This window comes from Rhinolophus hipposideros (genome assembly GCF_964194185.1).
Source record: "Rhinolophus hipposideros genome assembly, chromosome: 9".
Taxonomy (NCBI): domain Eukaryota; kingdom Metazoa; phylum Chordata; class Mammalia; order Chiroptera; family Rhinolophidae; genus Rhinolophus; species Rhinolophus hipposideros.
The window spans coordinates 11,082,196-11,096,115 of NC_138055.1; the positions used below are offsets into that span (position 1 = coordinate 11,082,196).

The 13,920-nt window shown below is 43.4% G+C and overlaps 1 protein-coding gene across 1 annotated transcript; it reads right to left on the reverse strand.

Moving 5' to 3' along the window:
- Window positions 1–3,000: 3,000 nt before the first annotated feature.
- On the reverse strand, window positions 3,001–4,138 carry LOC308502590 (polycomb group RING finger protein 6-like; the record flags this gene model as incomplete). Its single annotated transcript, XM_081060510.1, is given in 5 exon segments — window positions 3,001–3,114; window positions 3,116–3,130; window positions 3,132–3,273; window positions 3,502–3,821; window positions 4,076–4,138. Coding segments are annotated over 5 exon segments (654 nt in total).
- Between the last annotated feature and the right edge of the window lie 9,782 nt (window positions 4,139–13,920).

Below are 13,920 nucleotides of genomic sequence, written 5' to 3' on the forward strand. Positions count from 1 at the left end.
TGGGCTCTGGGGCCAGGTGGTCAGGGTTCCAAGCTCCCATCTGCCACCTGGTATCTGTGCAGCTCTGGGCAGGTGATTGCTCAGTGTCTCACCTTTGCACTGGCGATAATCTAGACCCTTCAGGATTAGACGCATGTGTCCATCAGAATGGAGTTTGGCGTGTGGGAAGGATACATAGATGTGGGTGTTATTCTAGGGGCCCCCAAGGGTGGAGCTTTGTGAGGAAGGCAGGCCGGTGCAGTGGTTAGGTCCATTGCGCTCCTTGGCCTTTGGGTCAGACCATCAGATTGAGGGTGTGAATTCGCCATCTGCTCCTTGCCAGCTGGGTGAGCATAGAAAAATAATGCGATTTCTCCCAAATCAGCTTCCTTGGCTATAGAAGAGACATATGCTGACCATATGCTTGAGAGGTTTCGTTGAGATCATGTATGGAAAATACTTATCAGAGAGGCTGGCACACAGTAGGTGTTCATATATAGTTGCTATCATTATGACTTTTATTAATAGATGAATGGGCCAGGGAGATGAATTTCAGCTCAGCCTAAAAGAAGGCCTCTGGATGAAATCTCACGTCCAACAGTGGGGCTGAGTTGCCCTGCAGGTAATGAATTCCTTGTGAACAGAGGCATTCAAGCAGGGGCTGAGGGATCACTTGTCAGGAATGGAATGGGAGAAATCCATTAGTGAGGGGAGGCTGACGAGATCACACCCAATGTACCTTCCAGCTTGAAAATAAGGCTCTTCACCAAGGCTCATTTTCTTGTCCAGCCAGAGAGGTTAACTCTTGGGGGTAGGGGTCGGGGGGTGGAGGGGTGTTTCCCTAACTGTGTGGGGGAAAATATTAACATGAGTTTCTAGAAAAAATGTTCTTAGTCAAATAAGCTTAGACAGTGCTGTATTCTATGGTCCATCCTGAGAAGTGCTGCAAACAAACAAAAAAAATAACCCAAGAACTTTTATTTTGTTTTTAAATTAAGCCTCTATTCAGATATTGTGAGGCCAGTGTGTCCAACATAACATACTCTAGAAACATGGCTCCAAGAGACTTCCCACCTCTGGGGGCCCACATTTCCAAGCTGTGGTTACATGAGTTGCCCAAGTTGGCGGCCCCAGCTCACAGTGAAACCTGGACCCTCTCAGAAGCTCCTGGGCTAGTGAGCTCTCCTCTCCAATATCCCCAAGAGGGTCTGCGCTTGTAACCTGAGGTGGCTTCTGGTACTGGTTCCTGTGAGGGATGGTGACCCAGGGAGGTAGGAGCAGTGTCCTCCAGGCCTCTCATTCCCTTTATAAAGACACTGAGCTCATTGAGCGTGGAGGTTGGCTCCCTCTGTGACGTCTGCCCTGCCTGTGCCCTGAGCTCCCAGGGCAGATTGCTTTCTGCATCACACTTTCACCTTCGTGCTCATAGCACAGGGACAGTTTAGGAATTCACGGAACTGCGGAGGAAGTTGTTTACGATCTGATTCCCCTCCTAGAAAGTGAGCTTAGACACACAGCGGCCACGTCCATGTCATTGGCTGCCAAATCCCAAGCACTGCGGTGGCTTCTGGCACACAGTAGGTGCTCAGCGAGTGCTGGAATGAACGTCTCATTCCTGAGGGTCATCTGAAAGTTGAAACTGAACTTTGCTTTAGGGCCTTACATGCAGTTTCAGAGATCACATGCTGGATAAGAGTACAACTTTGTCCTGGGCTTGATGGCATCGCTGTGAAATTTTCAAGGAAGGACCCAAGCCGGGAGAATCAGAGTGCCTGGGATTTCATACCCAATGCTTCCCCACTCTGTCCCATGAAGGTCAGCTGCTGTTTTCCCACCAGCCTTCTCTTCCTGCCTCGGGTTTTTTTTTAGGTTAAATTAAAGTTTTATTATTATTTTATTTAGTTAGAAGAGATTTATATACAACTCACAAATTCTTTACAAAACTATCACCAATCCTTACCCAATTAATAATTGTTTCTATGCAGACTTAGAAATTTTGCAGTGAAATAGGGTCTACAAAATATTTCTTTCAGAAAGCTATCATGGTGCTAATTTTAGGCAAAATAATGTTTAAAACTGAAATCTCTGTATGCAAGTGAGTCTCAAACACCCATTCTTTATCCCAGTGACAAAGTCATGGGAAGATGAATGTTAAACTGACTTACTGAGGAAACAATAAGTATCTGTAAACTTCTCAAATTTTTTATTACTTTCAGCAGCAGCCCTGTCATTACAAAGTATGGACAACCACACTCTGTACTTAAATAAAATGAATGTTAATAAAATTAACATTCAAGGAATACAAATATTGTTGCAAAGAGCCACCCCTGGGAAGACAGATGAAAAAAAGTCTTTATTACACCAAAGGCTTATGGTACGGGCCATAAACCTTACAGGAGACAGTTTCTTCAGACAGAATAACGATAATTTATCTCTTTTAAAAGTGAATAACATCTCTTTAGTAGTGTTGCTGTAAAAAAAACAATAGATGCAAGTTCAAGAAATGATGACAACACACAAAAGTGGCTGATAGTTTTGGTCTTTGTCTGAGAGGTACATACAGTCTGTAGTTTAACAAAGACGGGCTTTGACTCTTTAGTTCAAAAGCATACTTCTTTCCCAAAAGGATGCCTGTCCAACCGATACCAGAGAGCAGAATCTGAACCACCAACTTGAAAGGGATATGGCTTAATGAAGAAGAAAATAGTAACCGATTGACGTCAAAGATTAGGAAGCAACATCAAGGTCAAAATGTCTGGAATCACAAGGAATCTAAAAATTCAATGCTTTGAAAATTTTCCCCTGAGCTATGGGTGCTTTTCATATACAGTCTCTAGTAAAACAGATGCAGTCTGTCATACCAAATTGTACTTAGAAATGTTATGATGCTTGGTGCTGAAAACTGATAAGTTTCGTCTCGCACAGCACGAAGTGGTAGCAATTCATGGTCAGGTTTGGTGAGATGAAATCCTGCAGAAGACTCCTTATTTTGTTTCCCGGCTCCTAATACCCCTAGAATCTTCAAGTAATTTTCAGAGGAGAAACCACAAGATCACAGTGAGGGACCAGCAGACCATCCTGCATTGCTGCCTCACCTATTGCATGTTGAATTTCCCTTAGAGTTCGATGACGTTTTTAACAGGTCATTGCTTCACATGATAGCTTATCTGACAAGCTGGATCACTACCCGTTTTTTTTCTGGGGAATTCTTCTACATGCCCCATAGTTGCTTTTTCTGAAACGCGGACAAGCTTCTTTTCCAGTGGCTTACAATGGCCTGTGCCTTCGTTAGTACCAATGAACTCTAGTGATAACAAAACGTATCAAGTTCAGGTGGAATCCAAAACACCGATTCTACAACTGGCTTAGCTCTTCCTTTGCTTGGAGGGACTGGCTGTGGAACCGCAGGTTTAGGCACTTCTAGACCTCTTTGTTTCTAGAAATCATGCATTTGCTTTTTTTCCTATTTCCTCTAGATTGATCACTAATTTGTGCACTATGTCTTGGAACTGCCTGTCCAACCTTATGTTGTAAAGAGGTTGTGTCTGGTGTGCTACTCTGTTGCATTTTGGACATCTGTTGCTACAATAAAAACGTCTTAGAGTGCAGCTTTTACAAAATGTATGAAGGCATTCTGTAATGGTAGTTGCAATTATTACGTAATCTTTGCAAATGGAACGCAAGATGTATGGGGTCAGCTCAGAGATATCAATCAGGTGTGGTTCCTGGTCCTCAGATTCCCGCCAGCCCCCTTCCAGCCTCAGCAATAAGTGGCTTATCTCTTCCTTCTTTTTTTCTTCTTTCTTCTCCAGCTCCTCATCCTCTTCCAACTCCTCATCATTCTTGAAACAGCCCCTCAAGTGGCCCAGGCTTCACTCTGCTCCAGCTCTGGGGCCTAGGGCTCCACCACTGCCCCTCCCCTTTCACTCCTCCCTCCCTGTCTCCCTCCCCTCCTCTCCCTCCCTCTCTCCTCCTTTTCCTCTCCCTCCTTAGGAATCTACCCCACCTCTGTGAAACCTTTTCAGATGCACTCACCTCTCATCCTTCCCTGAACAACTTTGGCACAATTAATTTGGCCATACTTGTAGGCCCTTACCTTGGGATTTAACTGTTGCGTTGCTTGTTTCCCCAGTGAGATGCCACATTTCCTGAAGGCCATGTATCACACCTTCTAATCTCGGAGCGTGGCCCAGTACCGGGCACGTGGGAGCTGAGCAAATATCTCTCGGTACCGTTAGCTGAATGCTTGCTGTGTGCCCAGGATGATGCCACGTTGCCTTATCCATGCCTTATCAAGCCAGCAGTTCCCTCACTGTCCCCATTTTATAGATGAGGACACTGAGGCTTGTAGCAGCTTGCACAGCTGGGAAGGGGTGGTCGATCTGGGACACAAGCCTGAGACTTCCCGAGTCTGGGTTCTTATCACATTCAGGGGGTTCAAGCCCAGAGGGACCACCCAACTGGGGACTGTCCTCTCCTTTCTTCATTTCTTGGACTAAGGCCACTTTCACACGAGGAAAATGTATACTATATTGGAAAGAAACAGGGCTTTGGAGCAGGGGGTCCTGGGTTCCAGACCTGGCTTCACGATACACTGCCCTTTGACCCCAGGCGGCTGTGTTGCCTCTCTGAGAAGATGGCTCCTCTTCTGTCAAGTGAAAACAACAATAGCAACCCCACAGGGCCATGGAGAGGAGCAGGGGAGATGGGATGTGTGAGGCGGAGCACACAGGGAGAGCCTGGCTCCCTGGGACCATCTGACACGCGTTCATCCCCTTCCCACCCCCTCCCTTTTAATGCTTTAAGCACCTCTCAAATCTTTATCTGATTTTGATTGTGATCTCTGTTAATTTTGGGTTCTAAACAAGTCTCCGACTCCTAGCATATGATAAGTGTCCCCCAGTGGTTTATGAATTGATGCAAGTTATGTTCAGGAGACATGTGGAATTTCACCTAAACACGGGACAGTGGAGGCAGCAAGATCCAGGTTCGACTCCTACCCTACGTTTACCCCACGCTGACTCTGCGACCACTGGCCGTTCATCAGCTCATGGAGCCTCCGGCCCTTAAATGTGCCATGGAGGTCATAGAGGTCATTTCATCGGCTCCTCAGCTTTATAGTTGGCATGTAACATTGTGTAAGCTTGAGGTGATGATTGGATACATATTCGCATATATGTTACAAAATGAGAAGTTCATTACCACAGAAAAGTTCATTACCACCTCCGTCACTTCACATGGTTACCACTGTTTTTTGGTGAGGACATTTAAGATCTACTCTCTTAGTAACTTTCAAGGACATGATACACTGTCATTCACTATAGTCCCTGTGCTGTGCATTAGAGCCCCAGAAAGTATTAACCTTATTACAGGAAGTTTGTACCCTCTGACCACCATCTCCCTGTTTCCCCCACCTCCCAGCCCTTGGCAAACATCGTTCTACTTCCTGTTTCTCTGAGTTTGCCTTTTTTATTTATTTATTTATTTATTTATTTATTTATTTATTTATTTATTTTATTTTATTTTTTTTTCTGTTTTATTTTATTTTATTTTATTTTATTTATTGAGTTTGCCTTTTAAATAGTCCACATATAAGTGAGACCGTACAGGGTTTGTCTTTCTCTGTCTGACTTATTTCCCTTAGCATTCCTTGAGTTATTTTAAGAATTAAAGGCGGTAATAAGAATAAAGTAATTTGCTCAGTGCTTGGTGTATACATTTTGATAAGACCAGCTATTCCTATTTTCATGCTAATTAGTCAACGTGGAAGAAACTGATGTTAGTGATGAGCTATATAGAGCAAACAATAAAAAAGGTATACAGAGGCATACTAAGAAATACTACAGTAAAGTCAAAATGGAATTCTAACATATGGTCAAGTGACCCCCCCCCCACACCCAAAAATATGAGAAAGAAAACAGAAACGGCATTGCCCTTCTGAGCATTCATCCCAGAGAAGGTTAAGGTCCGGTGAGAGGCAGGACCTGTCACTGAGTGTAGCCTTGGCCCCCTGCCCTTCCTGGCCCTGTTGGCTGAGGACCCCTGGACATCCTGCCTTCATGTAGGGCTCCTTTCCACGGCAGGAGACTGTGGGCTCTGGAGCCTAGATGGGGCTACCCGTCTGATGGAGCAAAGGCAGAAAGGAGACCAGCAAGCGCTGGTTGTGGGCAGCACCTCCCTGGAGTCACTCGCTGAGTGGTTTTGATGTGGTACCCAAGGCCTCAAGAGAGGGATGATCTAATCTTCTCTTCCCATTGTACAGATGGGAACACTGAGGCCCAGGGATGTGGGGGCCACTGTCCAGGTGCATCCAGCAGGCTAGGAAAGCTCAACCAGAATCCAGAATCTTCCATTGCTAGCCCAGGACCCATCTCCTTTGCTTCGGGCTGCATCTTCCCAGAGGGCTTTGAAACCCCCATTGAGAATGAGCTGTGGGGCCGTCATACGTGTTAAGTGGTTGACCCTACATATGACCTGAAATGCATGACTGTCCAGCCACTTGTGAGCCTCAGGGTCATAAAACATCACCTCAAACTTCCCCGAGGGCAGTGCACTCAAAGATCTGGGTCAGTGATTCATGGAGGGAAGGCTTCATCGCATGTGAAGGAACAACATTTAATTCTGGTTTTAAACTCATCAGAAGTGTTCTTGGGTGGCATTTTCTGCTGTCATGGAAAGGACTATGAATCCACCTGCAGAGCACAGTTTGCATCTACAGAATTGTGAGCTGTGCTCGCTGCTGCCCAGGGATTCTGGAGGTGTAGCCTGATCTTGGCTTTGGGTGTAAAATTCCAGTTTCACAGCACTTTGAGCTACAGGACTTCTCCCTCTGAAGGGGTGAAGAAGCCTGCAGCATTACAAAGGGAAGGCAGCCTGTGAGGTGGGGTTCTTACCTTTTCCAAACCATGGACTCTTTTGACAGCCTGGGGAAGCGATGGGCCCTTTCTCTGAATAATGCTTTGTAAATTGATGAAATAAAATACACGATTGTAAAGGAAAGCAATTATACTGAAATTCAGCTCGCAGATAGTAAAGCATTTGTGATACTGTGGTACACACATGTGCTTTTTCATGAACACATTTAATGTTTTGAGAGATCTGCACTAACCATAAAGAGAGGAAAATGTCTGTGGGGACAAAGTCATAGGTACTGTGAATACACCGCTGTGTAGTGTCACGCTGCATCTTAGAGATTGGAGAAAATACAGATGGATGTACATGCCGGATGCGGGGATATAATGAGGAAACAGTCTGAGCTCAAAAAAAGTTTAGTGTTTGGAATAAATTGATAGCAGTTAAGGTGAGAGGGAACGATATTAAATACTATCCTCGTGTGCTCTACAAGATCTTTTTTCCTGGATCCTTTAAAAACTTGGTAAAATGTGTTAAATATACATTGTATAATGAAGATCACCATTTTTTTTTTTTTCAATGTAGGAGGGAACAGAAACTTATTTCACCTTCCCTTAAGCCACCGTTAAGGTGTAAGTGTACTGTTTGGTTCTCATGACCTGGATGTATTATATTCCAGGTCCAAGACCCACCCGCCCCTCCCCACAAAGAAATGATCTCTTGAACGTTAGATGCCCTTTCCCCTGAATCCCCCGAGAGTCTACCTGGTGTAGTCAGAGGAAAAAGCCCTTTGGGGAATGAAGCTCTACTACTTATTTTATGACATTTAGTATTATTTTATATTAATTTCAGGTGTACAGCATTGTGGTTAGAAGTTTATATAATTTACGAAGTGATCCCCCTGACTAGTACCCACCAGTTATTACCACATTACCATAATATTACTGTGTTACCACATTATTACTGTATTACCATATTATTACTATATTATTTCCTATGCTTTACTTTACATCCCCATGACTATTTTATAACTACCAATTTGTATTTCTCATCCCTTCACCTTTTCACCCTGCACCCAATCCCCCTCCCATCTGTCACCCAGATAGACCTAGTACCCCTCTGACCCCATACCTAGTGATTACAATATTATTGACTATGTTCCTTATGCTACATCCTCATGATTACTGTGTAAAAACCAATTTGCACATCTCAATCTCTTCCCCTTTTTTACTCACCCCCAACTCCACTCCCATCTGGCAACCATCAAAATGTTCTCTGTATCTATGAATTTGTTTCCGTTCGTTTATTTTACTCTTTAGATTCCATTTGTAAGTGAAATTATATGACATTTGTCTTTCTCTGTCTGACTTGCTCCACTCAGCACAATACCCTCTAGGTCCATCATGTTGTCACAGATGACAGGATTCCATTCTTTTTTATGGCTGAGTAATATTCCATTGTATATATGTACCACCTCTTCTTTATCCATTCAGGGACACCCCGGCTGCCTTCAGATCCTGGCTACTGTACAATAAATAATGCTGCAATGAACATATGGATGAGCACGTCCCCTCGAAGTAGCATTTTGGATTTGTTTGCATAAATACCCGGAAGTGGGATTACTGGGTCTTTCTTTGTCTCTTGTTATAGTCTTTGTTTTAAAGTCCATTTTGTCTGATATAAGTATTGCTACCCCAGCTTTTTGTTGTTTGTTTCCATTTTCATGAAGTATCTTTTTCCATCTCTACTTTCAGTCTGTGTGTGTCTTTCTCTCTGAAGTAAGTCTCTTGTTGGCAGCATGTAAGGGTCTTGTTTTCTTATCCAATCATCCCCCCATCTTTTGATTGGAGCATTTAATCCACTTACATTGAAAGCAGTTGTTGATAGATATGTGGTTATTGCCATTTTATTATTCATATTTTTGATTTCTTTTTTTTTAATCCTAAAGAAGTCCCTCTAACATTCCTTGTAATACTGGTTTGGTGGTGACGAACTACTCCTTTATCCTTTAGCTTTATTTATTTGTTTGTTTGTTTGTTTTTTATTTATCTGGGAAGCTCTTTATCTGTCCTTTCATTCTAAATGATAGCGTTGCCGAGTACAGTAATCTTCGTTGTAGGTCCTTGCTTTTCATCACTTTGAATATTTCCTGCCAATCCCTTCTGGCCTGCAAAGTTTTGTTGAGAAATCAGCTGACAGTCTTATGGGACCTCCCTTGTAGGTAACCAACTGCTTTTCTCTTGCTGCTTTTAGGATTCTCTCTCTGTCTTTACCCTTTAGCATTTTAATTATGATGTGTCTTGGTGTATCTTGGGTTCATCCTGTTTGGGACTCTGCACTTCCTGGGCTTGTATATCTATTTCCTTAGCCAGGTTAGGGAAGTTTTCTGTCATTATTTCTTCAGATAGGTTTTCAATTCCTTGCTCTCTCTCTTCTCCTTCTGGTAACCCTTTAATGTGAATATTGGTACCCTTGATGTTGTCCCAGAGGCCCCTTAAACTTTCCTAATTTATTTGGATTCTTTCTTCTTTTTGCTGTTCTGATGGGGTGTTTTATGCTACCTTATCTTCTAAATCATGGATTCGATGCTCTGTTTCATCTAATCTACTGTTGATTCCTTGCAATGTACTCCTTTTTAAAACATTAGTTTGTATACAAACTAATGTGTACAAAATAATATAATGATTAGACATTTACACCCTTCACCCTCCCAAGTCTACTACCCCTCTGATATTGTACTTAGCTATTTCAACACCATTGATTGTAATCCCTATGCTGCACTTTACATCCCATGCTATATAAATATAAATTTTATTATAGTTGACATTCAGTATTATTTTATATAGTTTCAGGTGTGCAGTGTAGTGGTCAGGCATCTACACAATCTATGAAGTGATCCCCCTGACATGTCCAGCACCCATCTGATGCCCTACATAATCTTTATAACATTATTGATTATATTCCCCATACTGTATTCCACATCTCCATGACTATTTTGTGACTACCAATTTGTACTTTCTAATCCCTTCACCTTCTCCCCCATCCTCCAACCTCCCCCTCCTATCTAGCAACCATCAGTTTTTATTTTTTTGAAATCTCTATGTCTATTTCTGCTTTGTTTGCTTGTTTATTCTGTTCTTTAGATCCTGCAATGTCATCTTCATTTCTGTTATTGTTTTCTTTATTTTTTGACTGGTTCTTTTTTATGTTTTCTATCTTCATTTTTATGTTTCCCATCTCTTTGTTGAAGTTCTCCCAGAGATCACTTATAACCAGTGTTTGGAACTGTGTCGGGTAGATGGCTTATTTCCATTTTGTTGAGTTCTTTTTCTGAAGCTTTGTTCTGTTCTTTTATTTGGGACATGTTTCTTTGTCTCCCCATTTTAGCTGCCTCTCTGTGTTTGTTTCTATGTGTTAGGTAGGGCTGCTATGTCTCCTGGTCTTAATCAAGTGGCCTTTTGCAGTAGGTGTGCTGTGGGACTCAGTGTCACAGTCTTCCTATTCACCTGAGCCATGCACTCCAGGTGTGTCCCTTGTGTGGGTTGTGTGTGCGCTCCTGTTGTAGTTGAGCCTTCGTTGCTGTTGGCATGTCATTGGGAGGGACTGACCCTTGGGTTCACTTGTTGTGAGGACTGGCCATGACTACAGTGGAAGAGTTGCGGTGCAGGGGCTGACCCTACAGAGCAGGATCTGCCTCAGCAGGGCTCTGACGCCTGCCAATCTGCTCCTTGGGTGTGTCTTCCTTGGAGGTGGCTGGGTGATATTCCAGCTCGTTTGGAAGCTGGCCACTGGGGGCGCCAGCCCCAGGGCCACTTGGGAGGGGACCTGCTACAGGTCAAGTTCAGCTATAGTCCATACCCCACCTGGGGCCACCTGGCAGGAACCACAGTGCAATGCACAAATAGCCACTGCCTGTGCAGTGCTTGGAAGTACCTCAAGAGGCCAAGCTGCAAACCAAGGTCAGCTGCCGCTAGTGCTGGACTTAGGACTGCCCAGCCAGGGTAACGTGACATGCTTAAGCCAGATGCTGCCTGTCTGGGTCCTGTGAACCTTTGAGAGACCCTAGGAAAGTCTGCAGTATGAGCCATGGAGGCGGTTTGCATGAAAAAGCCACTGGAAGTGGCGTGGTGGGGGAGGATCTCAGGGAATCACTAGGGCAGGGCAGATGAAAGGTGACAGTTAGTTTGATGGAGATTCAGATGTGGCATCTGCCTGCATCTGCATGCAGGGAGGGGGAGGGCTCGACAAAGAAACAACGATTCCCACCAGCTCCTCCATCTGGGAGAAAGCTGCCTCTCTAGCCCTCATCCTGAAGCTAAACAACTCAGTTCCCTCCCATCTGTCACTGTTGCCTCTCCAACTGCTGCCCCAGCACCAGAGCTCAGAACCAGGGATTCTGTCAGTGAGTAAGTCCGTGTGCAGTCCCTTTAAGAGGAGTGCCTGGGACTCCCGCTGCCCTCCGTCCCATTCAGACACAATCTCTGCTGGTTTTCACAACCAGAAATTATGGGGACTTTGCTCCCTGGCACTGGAACCCTGGGCTGGGGAGCCTGGTGTGGTGCTGAGACTCCTTCCCTTTTCAGGGGGGACCTTTGTGGCTGATAGATCCCTCCTGATTTTTGATGGTCACACACAGGTGTGGGACCAGCCTGTTCCACGTCTCTGTCCCTCTTACCAGTCTGGAGGTGGCTTTTTCTGTATGTCCTTAGTTGTAGGGCTTTGGTTCAGCAAGATTTCGGGCGAGTCTCAATGATGGTTTTTTTGTAGTTTAGTTGTAATTTTGATGTGGTCGTGAGAGAAGGTAAGCATAGCATTTACCTACACTGCCACCTTGACTGGAACTTCCAAGTTCAACTTCTTAAGATTCTACATATAAGTGAGATCAGACAGTATTTGTTTTTCTCTGTCTGGCTAATTTCACTTGGCATAATGTCCTTCAGGTTCATCTATATTTTTGCGAATGGCGAATGGCAGAGGTTTCCTTTTTATGGCTGAATAATATTCTATTCTATTCTACACACACACACACACACACACACACACACACACACACACACATCTCCTTTATTCATTCATCATTCGTCCATAGATGCTCACTTAGGTTGTTTCTGTATCTTGGCTTTTGTGAATAATGCTCCAATGAACATGGAAGTGCACATCTCTTCTAGATACTAATTTGATTTCATTTGAATATATACTCAGTAATACGATTGCTGGAGCACATGGTAGTTCTATTTTTAATATTTTGAGGAACCTCTGTACTATTTTCCATAATGGCTATATCAATTTACATTCCCACCACCTGTACACAAGGGTACTCTTTTCTTCACACCCTCGACAATACTTGTTATGTGTTGTCATTTTGATAAAAGTCATCCTAACAGTTGTGAGGTAATCTCATTGTGGTTTGATCTGCATTTCTCTGATGACTAGTGATGCTGAGCACCTTTTCATGTACTTGTTGGCCATTTGTACTTCTTCTTTGGAAAAATGTCTATTGAAGTCCTATGCCCATTTTAAAATTCAGGTTATTATTATTTTTGCTATTGCATTGTAGTAGTTCCTTACATATTTTGGATATATCGAATATATTATGCTCAAATATATAACCCCTTATTGGATATATTATGCTCAAATATTTTCTCCCATTCTGTAGGTTGCCTTTTCACGTTGTCAGTGGTTTTCTTTGCTGTGCTGAAGCTTTTTAGCTTGATATAATCCTATTAGTTTATTTTTGCTTTTGTTGCCTGTGCTTTTGGTGTTATATCCCCAAAATTATTGCCAAGACCAATGTCAAGAAGCTTTCCCCCTATGTTTTCTTCCAGGAGTTTCTGTGGTTTCATGTTTTACAGTTGTGTCTTTAAACCATTTTGAATTGATTTTTGTGAGTGGTGTAAGAGAAGGGTTCAATTTCATTCTTTTGCATTGGATATTCAATTTTCCCAACACCATTTATTGAAGAGACTATCCTTTTCCCGTCGTGTACTCTTGGTACCCTTGTCATAGGTTAGTTGACCATATATGTGTGGGTTTATTTCGGGGCTCTCAGTCCTGTTCCATTGGTCTATGTGCCTGTTTTTATGCCAGTACCATACTGTTTTGATTACTCTAAGTTTGTGTTATAGTTTGAAATCCGGAAGTGTGATGCCTCCAAGTTTGTTCTTCCTCAAAATTGCTTTGGTTATTTGGTGTCTTTTGTGGTTCTATACAAATTCTGGGATTGTTTTTTCAATTTCTGTGAAGACATGCCATTGGAATTTTGATAGGAATGATTGCAAGACTCTTGAGTATCCTCACTTCTGGAGATGGGTTTTATCTATCAGTACCACATGATTCAATTGAATAATTTCCTACTGAGAATTTACAAGGACATATAGATGCTCCCAAAGTGGGGGTGAGGGAGCAGACCACAGAGAATACTTTGTTTATATCTTTTAATTTAAGTATAAAATAGCTCTGATGCACTTAGCACCTAGTGTGTATTAGACACACGAGGAGACTCCCTGTGCCTCTGCTTCTCATTGATAAAATAAGAATGCTAATACTATCTACCTCCTAGGGCTGTTAGGAGGGTTCAGTGAGTGATATTTATTGCATAACGTGTGTAGGATATCACGCAGGACTGCATCTGGGCTTGCTAAATAAGTACGTTGTCACTTACCTCACAAAGTAGGCTGGTGGCTTCCAGTTGTCGGATGAGGAAACTGAGGCCTGACCCTGAGGTTGTTGACATCATTTTTCAAGGGAGAGGGACTCTGCAATCTCATTCTGCTCAGTGAAGGGAGCCATCATAGATTCCCAGAACTGGAAGGGTGCATGGGGTTTTCTAGGCCATGGGATGCTAGAATATGCTGTGTCTTTCTCCCTCATCCATAGTGTCCTCCTCCCACCCACCATGCTCCACCACTCTGGCCTTCCTTCCTTTCTTCTGACATGCCCACATTATTCCCACTAGATCGCCTGGGACGTTGCCCCTCAATCTCAGGCCTGGCATTCTCCTGTTGCTTAGGTCTCAGCTCAAGTATTTCGATCCCATAGAGGTTTTGCTTGGTCACCTGAACTTAATTAGCCCATTATGATCCTATCACC